Source organism: Carettochelys insculpta, chromosome 1 (assembly GCF_033958435.1).
Source record: "Carettochelys insculpta isolate YL-2023 chromosome 1, ASM3395843v1, whole genome shotgun sequence".
Lineage (NCBI taxonomy): Eukaryota > Metazoa > Chordata > Testudines > Carettochelyidae > Carettochelys > Carettochelys insculpta.
Window position 1 is genome coordinate 302021583 of NC_134137.1, and position 17734 is coordinate 302039316.

Sequence of the window (17734 nt, forward strand, 5' to 3'; positions counted from 1 at the left end):
CCATGCCTCCTGGCGTCAGGCCAGCGCCCGCTCCTGCAGTTGCAGGTGCTGCTCGTCCACCCGCAGGCGCTGCTCTGATACCTCCAGCTGCCGTGGAGGGTCGTGAGCAGCTGGGTGTCCGTCGCCGTCCTGTGGTGGTGCTGGGTCCGCCGTCGGCCCCGCCCTGGGGCTGGTCGGTGCTCCGCCGAGGGGCTGGCCTGCAGCAATGGCCCCGGTGGGCTGTCCGGGACCACTGACACCTTGCCAGCGCTCTCCGGGCCCTCTGATGGTGCAGCTGCGGAACACAGGGGGGGAAGAAGAGTGGAGACAGCCGTTAGTGTGGCCTCCGAGCCATGGCCCTTGTCCACCCACCCCTCTGCTGCTGGTTCCCCATCCCCGTCCCCGGGAAATGCTGCTGATGATGATGGGTGTCCCAACGCCTCCCCCCGGGGGACCCTAGGTTCCGCTCCCCCCATCCCCAGGGATGGGGCATGGCGCTGTCCTGCTTGGGGGGCAGGGGCTGATGCACTCTTCTGAGGGACATGCCACTGCTGTCCTCGGGGCCATGGTCATCTGGGCATGTGGAGGACCCTGGTCATGTCTGTTGCCCCACCCCTCAACCCCGGGGGTGTGCACCAGAGGGGGTACATACCTGACGGTCCACTCCCATGGTCGGGGGACACCCTCTGGGCGGATGCCCTGCTGGAGCTCCGGGAAGCCAGGATGATCCGCAGCCCCCCATCACTGGAGGACGATTCCCCCTCCTCCACCTCCGGTGTCCCAGGGGTGGGTTCCTGGGGGGGCCCCTGGGGTGCGGGGCTTGCCTCTGGGGAGGACTCCGCCTCCAGGGCCTGCTGGGGCTTGTCGGCCGAGGTGTCAAGAGTGGCCGGCGGGGAGGAGGTGTGCCAGGGGCCCAGGATGGACCTGAGGTCCCTGTAAAAGGGGCAAGTGGCGGGGGCGGCCCCAGATCAGCTGGCTGCATCCCTGCCGCAGCTCCTTGAATTTACTCCGGACATGGTCTGGAGTGCGGGCAGGGTGACCCTGTGCGGCCAGGCCCTCGGCCAGCTGAGCAAACGCATCCGCGTTCCACCTCTTGCTCCCCATTACCTGGAGCACCTCCTCCTCGCTCCAGAGCCCCAGCAGGTCTCGGATCTCGGCCTCCGTCCAGGAGGGGCCCCGCTGCCTCTTCCAGGGCTGGCTGCCAGGGTGGGAGCCCTGGCTCCCCTTTGGGGGGGGTGCCCTGGGGGGCGCTTGGGGGGCTGGCGGGTGGCCATCGCGGGGGGGGTGGCCTGGGGCTGTACAGATGTGTGCAGGCTGGCTGCGTGGCAATGCTGCCGCCTGCACGCTTTCTCAGCTTCCTGCACAGGAAGGCAGGGGGTGGGGAGCTTTAAGGGGCCGCTGCACACGGTGACCATAGAGCTCAGGGGCTGGAGAGAGCGTCTCTCAATCCCTCAGCTGATGGCCGCCATGGCAGACCCCGCTATTTTGACGTTGCGGGATGCGGATCGGCTACACGTGCCCTACTTCGACGTTCAACGTCGAAGTAGGGCGTTATTCCCATCTCCTGATGGGGATAGCGACTTCGATGTCTCGCCGCCTTACGTCGATGTCAACTTCGAAATAGCGCTCGCCACGTGTAGACTTGGCGGGCGCTATTTCGAAGTTGGTGCGGCTAGTTCGAAGTAGCCGGCACATGTAGACGCGGCTTATGACTGTTAAAAGTAAAAGTACCAACTGAATTTGCAAAATACCTCATTTTTAATTTAGCTGAGAATGTCTGAGTCCTGTTTTAGGTTCTTTGAGGTATTTACAAACATTTGAACTTTGACTTGATTTACAGAGGTGAAAGATCAGCTTGAAAGGCAAAAAATGCATACTCCCTTGGCTTGCTCAGGAGCAGCAGAGCACCTACAAATGAGCTGCCATTCCTTCCCTTTTCCAAACAGCCCTATTCCCTACTCTGGTTCCTGCTGAGACTGCAGAGGGAGCTGAAATATTTTCTACTGGACAGCTGCAAAACTAGAAAGAGAGAAAAACCCATCCTTTCTTTTCCTGTTCGGGAAAAAAATTCAAAGGAGACGATAAGTGGCAGGATGGACACTCCTGTGGAGGCAGGAGATGGTAAAATCCCCTGAACCTGTCACTCCCGCCGTCTCTGTCCAAGGTGTCTGTGAAAGCAAGAAGTACCCCTCATCGGACCATAAGTGACGAAGAGTATATGGTCAATGAGTAAGAAATCTGCCAAAAAAGGGCTTCCTTTCCTCTCTTTAGCTGATAGCCAGTGTTTTTGCCTTATTATATTGTGTGTGCATGAGTCTAAAATTAGTAAAGTGTAAGTGCAAATAAATATTTTCCTTGCGCCTCCACTCCCTCCTTCTCTCGGCCACAGCATTTCCCCCACATCCTGACCATCACTCTATTAGAACTGAACAAAAAGGCAGGCAAATGTAGTGTCTCCCCCAGGGTTATTTTTTAGCTCCAGTGATGTGGTAGGTTTGACTGTCCATCAAAGATTAAATGGATCTAATGCAGCCACATTCATGGGGGAAACAGGCATTAGGAATCTTCACAGTGCAAACAGGAGCACATTTTTATCCTAAATTAATTGCACATCACATAAAAGCAAGAATTTATAATGAAATGTTATGAGTCAATTTAAACAATATAGCCATACAAATAACACTACTAATGTGAGAAAATGGAAAAATACTAAAGGTCCTCTCTTTCAATAACGTCTACAGGTTCACCATGCTTGATTATTATTGGACTTTAGCCAAATATATCCTTCTCATATGTAGCTCTTCCTGCTTTGGAATGATAATGATCAGCATGAAAATATTCTTATTCCAACTCTGTAACACTAATTTCTTAAAACAGAGTACCAGTCCAGAAGCATGTTAGATTAGCCAGACTTTTCACTTGTTTACACAGTTTTGAAGATTAACAGCTGGTCATTACAGAATCAGAAACGAATTAATGTATATTTGCTCTCCATGCACAGATTTGTTTAAATATAAGTTGTTATTGTAATATAACATAGACTTAATCTACAACTGGAGACTTTTTGCATTATTTAATATCCCAGTTAGCTCTTTTTACTGCCTCCCTTCATTGTTAGAACTTTCAGGCAACCATAATCTGGTTATATAATGAATTAAAGCAAAGCAGAACTGGCTCTATTCCTCTGGCATTCGACAGCTGGGGCGAAAATATTTCACTTCTTTATTTTAATATTAAAAGCTGCATGGTAGTTCAGTGGTAGCACAATGTATTAACACAAATTCAGAGCATGAGTTTAGGTTAGTGCTTTCATATCATGACCATCTGGAAACGCTGAGAGTATAGAAAATTCATTTATTGAGGAAAAGGAATGTCTTATATTTCTATGCCACTATATACTCCAGTTGGACAAAAAAGACCTCCCCCGCCAAACATGACGCATAAGAAAATAAGAGTACAGGGAGCTGAAAATAAAGAGGGGTTCATTTATTAAGCAAAAGCCATTTATTGTTATCTCTGCTGTACTATTCAGCTTTCTTTAAATAATAAAGGTGAGGTATCTCCATATTTGCACAGAACAGTGCTTCATTTTGATCTATAGTGAAGAGACATACTTATCATACATGCATACGAAGTAAGAAAGTTATAGGAAGCTGACCAGCACAGTTGCAGCACAGGAGAAAAGAGGTGTGTTTATTTACTTTGGATGACAACATGTGAAAAATGGGCATAATATTAATTCCCTGTCTCAAAAGGGTTTTATGAGTATAAATCTATAAACATTGATCTATATTAACACAGTTACCATGGTCTTATAGGTCACACTGAATGTCTACATAGAGAAGAACAGGCTTGATTTATACCAAGGCATCTAGATGTTAGTCAACACACTCAACAAAGGAAAAGCAAGGGAACTGAAGTAAAATTCCTTTAATCCGGCCTCTGATGATTAGGAAATCCTGATGGTCTGGCATCTGGCAAAAACAGTCCTATTTGCAGAGATAATCCAGCAAAATTTGATGGTCTGGCATACAGTAGTCCCCCGAGATAATTCTCATGAGTCAGGAGACTTGGGTGGTGGATTGGGGCCATGCAATGGGAGCAGGGGAGTTAAGCCTGGGGTGGATTAGGGCTGCATGGGGGCAGGGGGTGGAGGGTTGGAGCTGTGGAGTTAGGGGCTTGGAGCCGGGGTGTGCGGGGGTGGTGAAGCTGAAGACATGTGAGGGTGAAGAAGCAGGAGGAGCGCAGGGGTGGTGAAGTGGGAGGAACGTGTGGTGGTGAAGAAGCTGTAGGAGCATGGGGTGGTGAAGCTGAGAAGCGCGCGTGTGGTGACGAAGCTGCAGGAGTGCAGGGGTGGTGACGAAGCTGCAGGAGTGCGGAGTGGTGATGTCCAATAATCGGAAAATTTGGTAATCCGGAACCTGTCCAGTCCCAGACATGCCAGACAGAAGGAATTTTACTGTACTTTGGTTTTCCTACAGACACTGCCATTCAGCTTAATACCCATCTGACACTGGTCACTGTCAGAAGACAGGACACTGGGACTTGATAGTCCACTGGTCTCACCCAGTACGGCCATTCTTATGTTCTTAACTGTTCTATAGCCACCTCCTTCAAAGTATCAGATTAATCCACCCATCTTCCCTTGATTACAAAGGCATCTAAGTGCTTTAACCCTAGCTTTGCCAAATGCTACCCTCAGTCTTTTCATGCTATTGAAGCATGGTAATATTGAAAGGAAAATGGAATGAACCAGAAAGCGTTATCAGCCAATATGAGTAAAGATCTCAGCAAAACCTTATTCCTGGCTTTGATGCTGCATCTAAAGTCTAGTACTCATTTTATGATTTTAGGCCACAAAGAGGATGCATGAGTGGAGTACATACTTCCATGACACATATCTTGGAGGACTAAGGAAAAGGATACTGTAAACTCATCTGGACAAAGGTATGTTCATTACTTACACACAGTTAGGCTTGACAGTGTATTTCTAGGGTGTTTTAAAAATTATTTAGACTGCAGGTTGAATCTTTCTAGTCCAGCATTCTCTGGTGCAACAACAGCCATGACTGAGCATGATTTTAGTGAGCTAGATATCCCATGAAGTTGTTTACAGCCACAAGTCCTGGCTCTCAGTGTTCTGGGCTGTTATTTAGCTTTATTTTACCCCTTCGTGTATTCTAAGAGCCCAGTAAGCCACAGGAGTGTTGGTAATGAGCTAGATAATATTGACCTCTCATGGCTCAGCAAGTTCTCTGGTTCAGCTCTGCTTAGGCCCCCAGGGTGCTGGACTAGAGAGATTCAACCTGTGTTAGTATTCATGCAGAACTAAAAATAAAAAAGGCACCTCATAGGTTTTAAAATAAACTGAAAATATTGAAAAAAACCAAAACAAAACTGGAAGTTAATCCCAAAACTGAGCAAATAAACAAATATTTATTCTTGGATAATTAGTGCTTATGTCTCAAAGAACTGAAGATATGGATGTATATTCTAGTAATAACAGTGGCTCACATAATACAGGCTGAACCTCTCTTGTCCGGCACCCTTGCAACCTGACCAGTGCTCAAAGAGAGAATTTGCTGGACAATTGGGGGAGGGGGAGGTCAATATTTTCTAGCACATTGCCAACACTTCCACTGCTTACTGGGCTCTTAGAAGACATTTAGGGACAAAATAGAGATAAATAACAGCACAGAACACTGAGAGCCAGGACTTGTGGCTGTAAACAACTTCATGGGACCATGGGAAGCTTGGATATACCCATGATAAGTGGTCATCCAGCTAACTAAAATCATGCCACATTATGAAGCTTAATGGAGAAGAGAGTTCTGGATTAGAGAGGTTCAACCTGCATATTCAAATGGCTCCATTGAAATGCTGGCCACTGCTAGGATTTCCAGTTTATGTGAACTGCATGCAGTATGAAATCAGCTGCTTACCTTTGACTCATCTAGTTCAAGCTTCTTCAGACACTTTCTGACATAATCCACAAAAGAGGAAGACTTGGAGAAAATTTTACCAACATGCCGACCACTGCAAATGCAGCACTGAGGTTACTGTTTTAATTTTCCAACAACGCAAAAGTTTCATATTATTGTTTCATAACTTTCAGATTCATTACAAACATATGCAATAAGATATATTCTGAAGTTAAAATAATAATTTAAAGTTTGTTTCTTCTCTAAAAATACATCAAAGCAAGCTAATCAATACTCAAAGACATTTTAAAATAAAAAATACTATTATTCTCGGATACCTGAAATAATGAATGAGATGAGGTGATATTTTTTATTTCCATTCCACTCCTAACATTGTTTTTATTTTATTGAATTCATTATACCATATCCATTTTCAATGCACCACCTGCTAATGTTAGCAAGAATTCAATGTTTATGAAAGCAGACCTTCTTCAATATCAACTCTTGATCCAGAACCACATAGTAAGTTGTGTGATTCTGATTTAATTTATGCCCTGCAGGTTTCTGTCTTAAATTTATGTGTAATATTCACAGACATGTAGCATGTGATTCTCATTTGAGTTATTTAGCCTACGTTTACACTTAGAAAAACTTTGAAATGGCCATGCTAATGGCCAAATCAAAGAATACTAATGAGGCACTGAAATGAATATTCGGCACCTTATTAGGATGCCGCCGGCTGCGGCACTTCAAAAGTGTTGTGTTTCACTCGCGTGCAGCTCGTCCACATGGGGGTCCTTTTTGAAAAGATCCTGTACACATCAAAATCCCCTTATTCCTATCAGCTGTAGACGTGTAGATGAGCTGCGTGTGAGCAAAACACGGCACTTTCAGTGGCATGCTAATGAGGCACTGAATATTCATATCAGTGCCTTATTAGTATTCTTCAATTTGGCCAATAGCATGGCCATTTCGAAGTTTTTCATAAGTGCAGCGATGGCCACAATGTCAGAATTTTCCAGATTTACAATTTGGGGTGCCTCGTGGAAAATTTGTCCAGTACTTGAAGCGGTTCAGGCAAAGTGGTAAAGCAAAGCACAAAAAGCAGCAGAAGGCACCATACACAGGGTGCACACGCATTAGCAAATTGCATGTCAACCCTTCTCTGTTTGAAATACCTTAGAAAAATGTATGAATACGCTTTGTCAGTCCTCATGGTAATCTCATGGACTACGTCTACACTACAGAGGCCTTCTGTTGATAAAACTAGGGAATGTTCACACTACAAATGTGTTCTGTTGAGAATCTGTTGACAGAACGCAGCAGTTTTCCCGGCACAGTTCTGTCTTGACCGTACAAGGCACAGCACCTTTGCTAACAGATTCTGCCGACACAAAAATAGTGTAGACGCTCCGGTGGGGCTGTATGTCAACAGAGAGGGCTTCCAGTTCATGTTCTGTTTGCAGAGCTTCCGGTTGGCTGTTCTGTCAACAGAGGGCTGGGCAGTCTGGCTGATCTCTGTCAACGGAGGGCATTGATGGGGGAACCTGTATTAGGTGTGGACGTGTTCTGTAGACAGAGGTTCTGTCGGGAAATATCTGTCAAGTGACTTCTGTCAACAGAACGCTTTACTGTAGACACAGCTAAAATGTGTTTTGTTGAGTAGACAATCCAGGGGGCCCTTTTGTTGAGGTAGTGGAACAAAAGATCAATCTGCTTTTATGTGTAAACGTGATCTGTCGACAGAAGTTTTGTAGGAATGTCTCTTCCGACAGTAACTTCTGTAGACAGATGCTTCTAGCGTAGATAAGAATCATATTCTCAAAGATATCAGCTACTCACAAGTCCTCTCAAATGTATTATTTATGTACAGACTTTCCATAAAATTTGATAATGTAACACTGGCAAACCAGGTGCCGGCTTATGCCAATGTCCTCATGCCTCACTTGACAAACACATAGCCAGAATTAGTGCAGCTCCCATATGTGTTAGTATTGTTAAAATAAGTATTAAAAAGATCCAAGTATGCTTACTGTTTAGACTTTATTGAATGTTTGTAAGTTATGGTATTCACTAATCTCTCTTGTAACAACTGTATCCCACATCATAAGATATTATTTGAGCATTTCCTAACTAAAAGAAATTATATCTTTGTGCAACTTAGATTCACAATGGCAAAGTTTAATAAGTATAAGTGAGAGGTCCCCAGTGAGGCCTTGGTTACCTCAAGGGACAGACAGAGCTTGCTTATTGAAGTAGCTTCTAGTGCATTTTGAAACTTAAGGCTGTAATTCATTTGTATATGTATATGTACCTGCTTTTACCTTGTAAATGACTCTCCTATTTCCTTTTCCTAATTGACAAATCCTTAGATAGTTTATTATAGAGTTGTCTACAAGCACGATCTTTAGCATCAGATGTAAGGTGAAACTGACTTGACATAAGTGACTGGTACTTTGGGACTGGGAGCAACCTGAATATTGTGATTACTGGTGGAAGGGGACATCTGTCAGCAAGGCAAGCTTGACACAGTAGTTGGTATACCAACCAGACTGCCTTTGTCTCTATCGTGAGACTATTATAGTGTCTGAGGAGTTTGCATTTGATGTTTGGCTGGTGAAATCTAAGTAGAGAACTTAAAGTCAATTTGTAGTTTGTGCTCTTACCAGTCCGCTCAGAGGCTAGTATTCATGCTCTTGAGTAACTGTAGGACAGCTTGACACGGTTATGTCTTCCTAAAAACTATTTTACCAGAAACCCATTGAAAGCCTATTCTTTTCAACTGAGGGCCAGATTCAAAGCCTATTGAAGTTGATATCCTGGTTCTTTGTTTCTATTAGCTTTCAATTTTATTTATTTTATTTTTAAGGGTAAAGGAAATTCCTATGACTATATTTTTTATTATTCCAATGTAATGAAACCGTTGGGCAAATGCAGTTTGAAGACTACTTAATGATTGTATATTAAAAGATTCTTTGAAAAAAACATACATTTATTGCATCTGTCCTACAAATCAGAAGTTGCATAACAAAAAAGATACACACTGGACAAATGAAGCTCTAGAAAGTCAGAAAGGGCTGTTAATGACTCTAGGCATAATAACTCATCCTTTTAATTGTCTTAAACTGCTTTTTAAGTGTTATTGGTTGAGGAACCTGACATCTTAAAAACTGCTGAAATGATCCCCAAAGCTTCACGGAGACTAAGAAAATTCTGGCTACTTCATCAACACTGCAGACATCTTATATTAGCAAACTTAAAATGGAACCTAAAACACTTTTCATTTCAAAAGTGCAATCTTTATTGCTTTCCCTATTGTTACCTTCTCTTCAATAGATAACATATACTGGTCTAGCCCATACTTTCAGTTTTTACAACTTAGTTCTCATGGCTTATTCTGCTAAAACTTCTGTATAGTTTATTATACATGATGTCGAGCAATGGAAGAAATTCTTCTGTTGGGAGGTTGCCCATCGACAGAAAAAGCTATGCTCCCATTCTAAATCTCACAGACATTGACAGGCCTTCAAGTCAGTAGCTGACTCTGAGAGCTATGAAATAGAACTCTCAGGTTCTGCAAAAATAGCCTGTGTAACTTAAAGCTGTATATTGGTCTGCTCACCACACAGAAGGCAAGAACACATCACACGAGTTTAACCAGGCCTCAGCTTTACTAGTCAAATTCTTTCCAAAGTTACCACTGAGATAGTGCCCAGTCCAGTCAATGGCATCCCACTGTTCCTTTGCTAATTCTTAGGTGTGCTCTGACTGCAGGGGGAACCAATCATCACTCCAGGAGGTTCTGTGGGCACCTTCATCCCTGCCACTAGCATTCCTTTCACCTTTGGAGACTGAGGCAAAAGTGGATCTTAACACACACACACACACTCTCTCTCTCTGCTGCAAAGACCACTGTAAAGGACATTGGCAGGGGAGTCCTCCCAGGGTAGCATTTTAGCTCCTGGTTTGTATTTCTCCCCAATGGGATAGATATGGGGAAACAATGGGGAAAGTAATAAAGATTGCACTATTGCTCCCATCTCATAAGGAGATGCCAGTAAGATGCCAAAAGTAGTGACAACTAAAATAACTGTCACAGAATTCCTAACTGTGCCTTGTGTGTGGGGGATAATCCTAGCTCTCCAGGTGTACAAACATCCTCTAGGTTTTACTGTGAGGAAGGTGAAAAACACAACCAGCTTCATTCAGTCTGGTGGTATGGGGAAAAACTCCTCCTTGAACCCATACCTATAAAAAGGAGAGAGAGTGCCTCAACTGCAGGTCAGACTGGGAAACAGTAAGTGGCCCTGACTGCAGGGCTACTTTTATGGCTCCAGCTCTCAGGTCAAAACCAGCAAAACCTACAGCCCATCCTGGAAGTCCCCTCAGGGCCAGAAGTCTTGCAGGACCTGATCCAACCTGTCCTTTCTGAACTCGCTCACCATGGAAGCCACCAAACTCACCCCTCACTAGGCTTCTGGCTCTCAACATTTTAGTGAATTTGCCAGTGTTTTCTACGTGTCCAGTGCCAAGGATTGGGTTAATACCTCTCCAGTGGTGGGAAGGCAAGAGCTCTGTACAAATGCTATCCTCTGCAGGTTTCTGTCTTAAATTTATGTGTAATGTTCACAGACATGTAGCATGTGATTCTCATTTGAGTTATTTAGCTTATGTCTACACTACACTACGTCTACGTAATGTTCACATCCCTTGAATTCTGACTAAATGACAGAGCCCTGTACTATTCACTGACTGCATTCATAATACAAACATATTCAGACAAAATATAGGGCCTTATTCTGTAACTCACATTTAAATAGTTACAACTTTTGGTGTAAGGGAGGCAGCATTAGGCCTAAGTTTCAGAATCTCATACCTTTCAGTCACGCCGTAACATTCCTCTATAATAACCTGTAGAACAGCTCGATAAAACAATGATTCTGTCGGCAGCTGCAAGAAAGAAATCAAAGAACAGCAGATATGTAAAGCTGGAAACAAAATCAAGAGGAGCATAAACAGAAAGCCATTGGCTCCCTTTTCTAACTACTGGTTTATGTTCTCTCAAACGAGTCTTGTTAACATGGTTGTGAGGATAATTTTCTCATTTTTCTGTTTGCAAGTTACCATGGGTCAGATGACAACATAATCATACTTTTGAGAAAAAATAAATAGAGGAAGTGAGTAGAGGGATAGGGATTAGACAAAAAGAAGGGAAAATGGGTCAAATTCTGATCTTCATTTATAAACTCACAGAACTCTATTGCAATTAATGGAATTATTCCAAAACTGCACCCTCAAACTTCAGAGCAGAGTCTGGTCTGCTGAATAAAAAAGAGGTAGAAAGAAAACATACTACTTATGTCATAATGTTCTCTTATTTATAGCTACTTTATCTTGGTTCCCTGAAGCACTGATATCCATGCAGAAAGCACTGTACTTATAACAGTGCACTGCATTTAAAACTTCATACCTTTAGTTCTGAAAGATGTGTTTACTTAAGAAAAGTTAGTGCTTGTCAGTTAAAAATGTACTGCCAAATGCATCTCCTGTGTAAATCCACTGCAGTCAATGTGCTTACAATGGGGATAAATTGGCCTGTAAATCTAGGCTATTAAATACTTGTACAGTTAGTGTGCACACGCAAAAAGATGATAAATTACACAATAATGATTTAAAGTACTCAGAGAACGGAATGTAGACAGGGATTTTAAGAAGAGAGACAAGTGTGATATTCCCGTCAGAAGCAAGCCACTGTAATAAATTACACAGAAATTCTCAATCATCATACTTTCCTATCTCCGATAACAGTAGTGCTAAGTGACATTACTGGTCGCTACCCTGAAAGATTAGGAAGACATATGGGATTTGCGCCTTTTGTATTTTATACTACAGTAAAAAATATTATATAGCTTCTGGTTTTAGGTTGCCATAATTTAATTTTAGGTTGTCCATAAATTACAGCCAAATGAAAATGCAGTTATAAGTAAATATTTTTCATTTAAAACACTACTAAATATACATGCTCATCCTGATCTTTGCATTTCAATTTTCCAACACCCTGTAACTATGCAGTTTAACTTAAAATATTTTCTTAATTTGATCTCCGGCTTTTGGAAGTCTCAGTCTAGCAGGGATGGGCCACACAAGTCATGTTCCAGCACTGTATTTGTATTTGTTTTCTGAGAAAATGTGGACCCAATAGTGAGTGCTGAGAGGATAAGTGGATTGGCCAACATGGTTTAGGAGTTATGTCTGCAGAGTGTTGTACCAAAATCCGGAAGAAAATCAGGTATCAAGCTATGTTTCAGGCGGAATAAGCATGGCTGTATTTCTTTAGATACTGAATTTTAACCGTGAAATGTGATCCCAGAGAACCACGCATGTCATGCTTGCTAACTTCATTGTGTGCTAGAAGCTTTTTACAAAATATAATAAGCTTTATAATTTACTTGCTACATAAACAGTAAAACATTATTAAAAGAGATCTATCTTATGCTGTCATTTTTGTTTCAGTGAAAGATATGTGCCCTACTCTTCCAACTTATTTTAAAATTTAGATGTACCTCCTTCTTTATTAAAACAAATTGTAATTAATATTTGAAAAATAACTATTGTTTCAGTTTCCCATCATACTTTATTAAAAATATTTCTGCAAGTTCACATTATTTGTTTGTGGACAAGTTTTACTTCAAAAAACACCACAAGTGGCATTATTGCTGGAAATCTCTGCAAAAATTACCAAAATTTAATGAGTTATGAAGAGCCTGAACTAACTCATGACTCCTAATGAGCCATGTTACTAACCCCAAAAACATTGTGGTTCCTCAGTATAAAGGGATCAGTGAATCCATTAAAGATGAGTGGCACTACGCCAGGAACCTCTGCTGGATCAGTTCATGTCAGGAAGCACCCGAAGTTTGGAAGGGTAATTTTACACTTTAATTTTTTTAAAAAGCACTTTTGGATGTAGTGAAGAATATTAACCAGCACGGTTACACACAACATAGCTTACCATTAAAATAAGGTATTTTCAACTATACTAAAATTGTACTTCCTCCAAAATATGTTAGCTGACTCTCAATTGTCTGAAGAAAATAGATATTTTATCACTACGTGCAGACAAGGTAATAAAAATGAAATTCTGTGGTGCTGAAACTTGATATCAATCTGACTTTGATTTATATTCTGTTAATTGTAATGTTTTAGAAGCCAGTGGGTCACAGTTCAGGAGAAGGTCATGTATTAAATGTATTCAGAAAAACAGTTTTGTCACTAGAAGAGTTACAATAAACAACACTACTTACCACTTGGCTGACCACAACTCGTTCCAAAGCCTTTAAAAGGAAAGAAATTAAACTGCTATGTTTATTCTTTATCAGGCATTTATCAGCACATTGTATAAAGCTTGGTGGAAATGACATTTTACCAGATTAATTATGTGATATAACATGAGCTTGTACACTTAAGAGTGCTAAAACCATTAGAGGTTGTTAATCAACTCCCTCCTTTATTTAGGATTTATTTATAGGACATGCAATGATAAGGGAGTGCATATCCACTTCAAGTTTTGAGAGCACTAAGGAAAAAAGAAATTTAATTTTATTAGCTATATTCCTATAAAAATATAAACATTAACAGATCACTTTCAATATTATACTGTATATTTTAAATAATCTTTTAATTTAATGGACAATACATTACAATACCTTATAAAGTGTCTAACTATGACACAAATGCTCATTTTAAAATTTAGGTTCTTGAAGTTAAACAAAGTACAGACTTTAGAGAGACGGCAGTTTAAACTGTCACGCTGATCCTTTGAAACAGATTTTTCAGCTCATGAATCCTAACAGTGTAAGAGTATTTGACTTTTATGATCTAAGATGACAAAAAATTGAGAAAAAAATAAAGTGGGTAGAAGATTTTTCTACAGCTGGAAAGATATTGTACTTACAGGAATTACAACTGAAAAGCAAAATTCTCTGTAAAACCAACGATGAATGTGCAGTGAACACATTCTGTTGCACTATCACAAAATAATAGATAAGTCAATACGCCACAGCATACTTCTCATACCATCCCTACTTCCTGCATTGCTTCTCTCTCACCCACTCATCTTCCTTGCCACGGAGCTCATCTAAGCTGTCAACCTGCACCCAAGACTTCCCTTTAGCTACACTCCAAATAGCTGTAGTTTTCCATTCTTATGCTTTTAAAGAGAAGCAGGTGCAATTTACACTACATAGCATATAAAAGGTACGCCCCTCCTTTACTTCCAATAAATAATCGGCTATTTCAGGTATGCCCCATGGTCACTGCTGACCTTTGCCCTAGTCTACATGTTGCTCTTCCAGCTGCAAAGCAGCAGTCTTCCAAAGCCCACAAGTGTCCGTGTCACCCTCAGAAATTAATAAGAACTCCTGCTAGAAAGGAGAATAGTGTTATTTTTGTCTGGGCTGAAATTTTTGCGCTGCTGTGCATGATGCCCCTTGTAATGACCAGGGGAATTGGGGCAGATACCATCAGCTACTCCTGTAACTCACTATTACTGACAGTGTGCTGGTGAATACTGATGACTGGCATCAGCTAGAGAGAGACTGCTCTTCATGCAATGTGATGCAGTAAAATCAAGTGATGGTGAGGCACAGCTCAGTTAAAGCCAGCTGTTTATCATGCTAGCACAGATGTGCAAATACATTCTCAGGCAGTGCTCTAAGTTGGTCCCTGTGGTGTCTCAGAAAATGGGAACTGCCATGCATGTAACAATACTGGGATTATTATCATTGCACTGCAAGCTCCCAGGAAACACTAGCAGAGTCCTTCCTACCCAGCAACGAAGGGTCCTGTGGCACCTTATAGACTAACAGGAAAGTTTTGAGCATGAGCTTTCGTGAGCACAGACTCACTTCATCAGATGCTGGTCTTGGAAATCTGCAGGGCCAGGTATAAATAAACCAGAGCAAGGGTGGGGATAACAAGGTTAGCTCAGTCAGCAAGTGTGAGGCTTACTACCAGCAGTTGATCTGCAGGTGTGAACACCAAGGGAGGGGAAGCTGCTTCTGTATTTAGCCAGCCATTCGCAGTCTTTGTTTAAGCCTGAGCTGAGGGCCTCGAATCTGCAGATGAATTGTAGCTCAGAAATTTCTCTTTGGAGTCTGGTCCTGAAATTTCTTTGCTGTAGGATAGCTACTTTTAAGTCTGCTACTGTGTGGCCTGGGAGATTGAAGTGCTCTCCTACGGGTTTTTGTATATTGCCATTTCTGATATCTGATTTGTGTGCGTTTATTCTTTTACGTAGAGACTGTCCAGTTTGTCCGATGTATATAGCAGAGGGGCATTGCTGGCACATGATGGCATAAATTATATTGGTAGATGTGCAGCTGAATGAACCCATGATGGTGTGGCTGATCTGGTTAGGTCCTGTAATGATGTTGCTGGTGTAGATATGGTGGATATCTTCCTACCCAGAGTAGTGTTCTCTCTGCACTGCTCTGCCTGGCTATTCCCTTGGCCTATGGGATGAAATGACAAGACCTCACCATGAATGTTCCTGAAACACTCATTGGCCCAGTTATTGTACCTACGAGCAAAGGAGAACTTCTCGGTATGCACCCTTCCAATAATTTAAAAGAGAGTTTGGAAAGGGGAACATGAGCTTTTTTTTTTTTTCTGGTAAGATAAGTGCACAGGGTGCAAACCCCCAAACCCCTGCAAAAATAAAACAAACAAACAAACAAACAAAAAGTCCTGTATGCATCCAAAGGCATCTCCAGATGGTTGTTTGCCTCTGAAATATTTCATTCTACCATTGTCAAAAGGCAGGCTGAGCTTACTTCATTTCTCACTAAATAAGGCCAAATCCACATAATTTAGCTGCCTCAGGCAGGGTGTGAAAAATCCACATCCCCTGCATTGAGTAGCTAAGTCAGTCTAAAGTCCTGTGTAGACATTGCTAGGTCAACCTAGCTACTCCCTCTCATAGATGTTGATTAACTACACCAAAAGGGAGGCATATGTAGCTAGCTGTGCAGCTGTAGTGTTTCCAGTTTAAGAAAGCGTGGAAAACCAAAATTCTGTAACCAGCACCAAAATTCTGAAAGGAAAGGAATGGTCCAATATGGCAACTGATCTAAGGTATAAAGGATATATGACAGGGGCAACAGGAGATGGCAGCAACATTTTGGGTGGGCTCACTGAAGGCCATAAGGTAATATACAAAGTTTTAAAATTTACATTTTGGTCCATACCCTTCAACAGCTGAGAAGTTTCATGCAGTTTATTCAGAATGTCACATTTAGGGGTGAACGCATCCTGTATAAGACTGGAATATGTCAGAACAATTAAGATCTCTAACGTTAGCTCTGATCTCTTTAACTTTGACATATGGGCTTGAGTCGATTTTTTGTAAGGATCTGTAGGAGGGCGAAGCAGCTGAAACTGAGGCTAACAGCATCTATTGTGGTACATGCTGACAAAAGGGATTAAAAATCATCAGAAATTATAAGGAGAGTTTTCCAAATGTCATCATAATTGATGATTTAGCTTTATGCCCTCATTCTCAGTTTAAGCGCTAATCAATCATCCTGTGCTGATGCAACATGAGTGTATAGAGCTCTCTGTCTCTTGGTGCAAGGTTAGAAGATTTTCTGGTGTCAACGCTTGCATAGGTGTGTAGACCTACTCTGGTTTGGGTTAGACAGGCTTAGTTACAATCTTGTACTGGTAGGGCATTGCGTGTTATGAATAATAAACCTTTTGGGCAAAGTCAGTGATGGTGGAAGGAATATTATCCTCTTTAAATCACTGCCATGAACTATTGCACTGAGAGATGGCTTTGTTTAAATTCATGTCAACAAAACTGTAGCCTTTCTGGCCATTTTAAAAATAATTTTTATCTTCCCTCATTGTTTCCTGCCCTCAGCAAATATAAAATGTGCAAAGTTGGAAGGTTAATGCAATTTTTTTACCTATAATTTATCATGCATACAACATTAATTATGTTATTCTGTAGAGTCTGGGATTTAAGTCATAGCTCTAGGATTACTAGCCAAAAACAATGAATTCTATAACATCTGGATAAAGCTTCCAGTGGGGAAAAAAGAAGAAAAAGAAAAAAGAACCATACTAAGCATGCTGACATTCTGGCATTACGACCACAGCACCAGCCCTCTTCCTTTAAATACTGACACATGGGAAACCCCCACAATCCCGGAGAGTAATCTGCAGATGAGAGAAAAATAGTGTGTTACTTTATTAAATTCTTCTTCTCTTAAAGTAAATCATCTATTGAGAAAGACAAACAGTAGTTGGAGCATAGGAGCAGATCTGTTTAACTGTTATTCCTATCCAATACTGTAACAGAAAGCATATTAGTGTTATGAAAAAAGGCATTTTCTCAACAACAGATGTTTTTGCTTTAGGCTCCATTTTTGAAACCTTCACATTTTCTAAAACTAATCCTCCACTACCTAACCAGTGAAGTCTCTGAAACATATTTTCTTTCTTTCTTTCTTTCTTTCTTTACAACAAAAGAGTTTGTATTTAATTTTGGCAACCAACACACTGGCAGTCATCCCTAGAGGCTGAGCTGGGAGGCCTGTCAATGTAAGAGGACGTATGTATCACTCACTGCTGGGCTTTTCTTTTACAGCAAACAATTTTTAAACAGTGTTTTGGCAAGTCATTACAGAATGTGTATTGTTTACTAAAGTGCTGACGGCCTTGTTTTATTGTTATCCACAATGTTTGTTTTCCAGACAGGACCAGCTGCAAAGACTCTTGCTACTTCCTCAAAACACCAAAAGTAAAGCATTTACATCACAGACTATGAGGGT

The 17734-nt window shown here is 41.7% G+C and overlaps 1 protein-coding gene across 2 annotated transcripts in view; it reads right to left on the bottom strand.

Moving 5' to 3' along the window:
* METTL25 (methyltransferase like 25) overlaps positions 1–17734 on the bottom strand; it is a 131143-nt gene that overhangs the window by 20481 nt on the left and 92928 nt on the right. For both annotated transcript variants that reach the window (XM_075012224.1, XM_075012233.1), the window contains exons 6-9: positions 17026–17120; positions 13205–13234; positions 10777–10850; positions 5922–6015 (exon numbers count right to left, since the gene is read on the bottom strand). In XM_075012224.1, coding sequence (XP_074868325.1) covers positions 5922–6015; positions 10777–10850; positions 13205–13234; positions 17026–17120 — 293 coding nt within the window. The remainder of the gene's footprint in view (positions 1–5921; positions 6016–10776; positions 10851–13204; positions 13235–17025; positions 17121–17734) is intronic.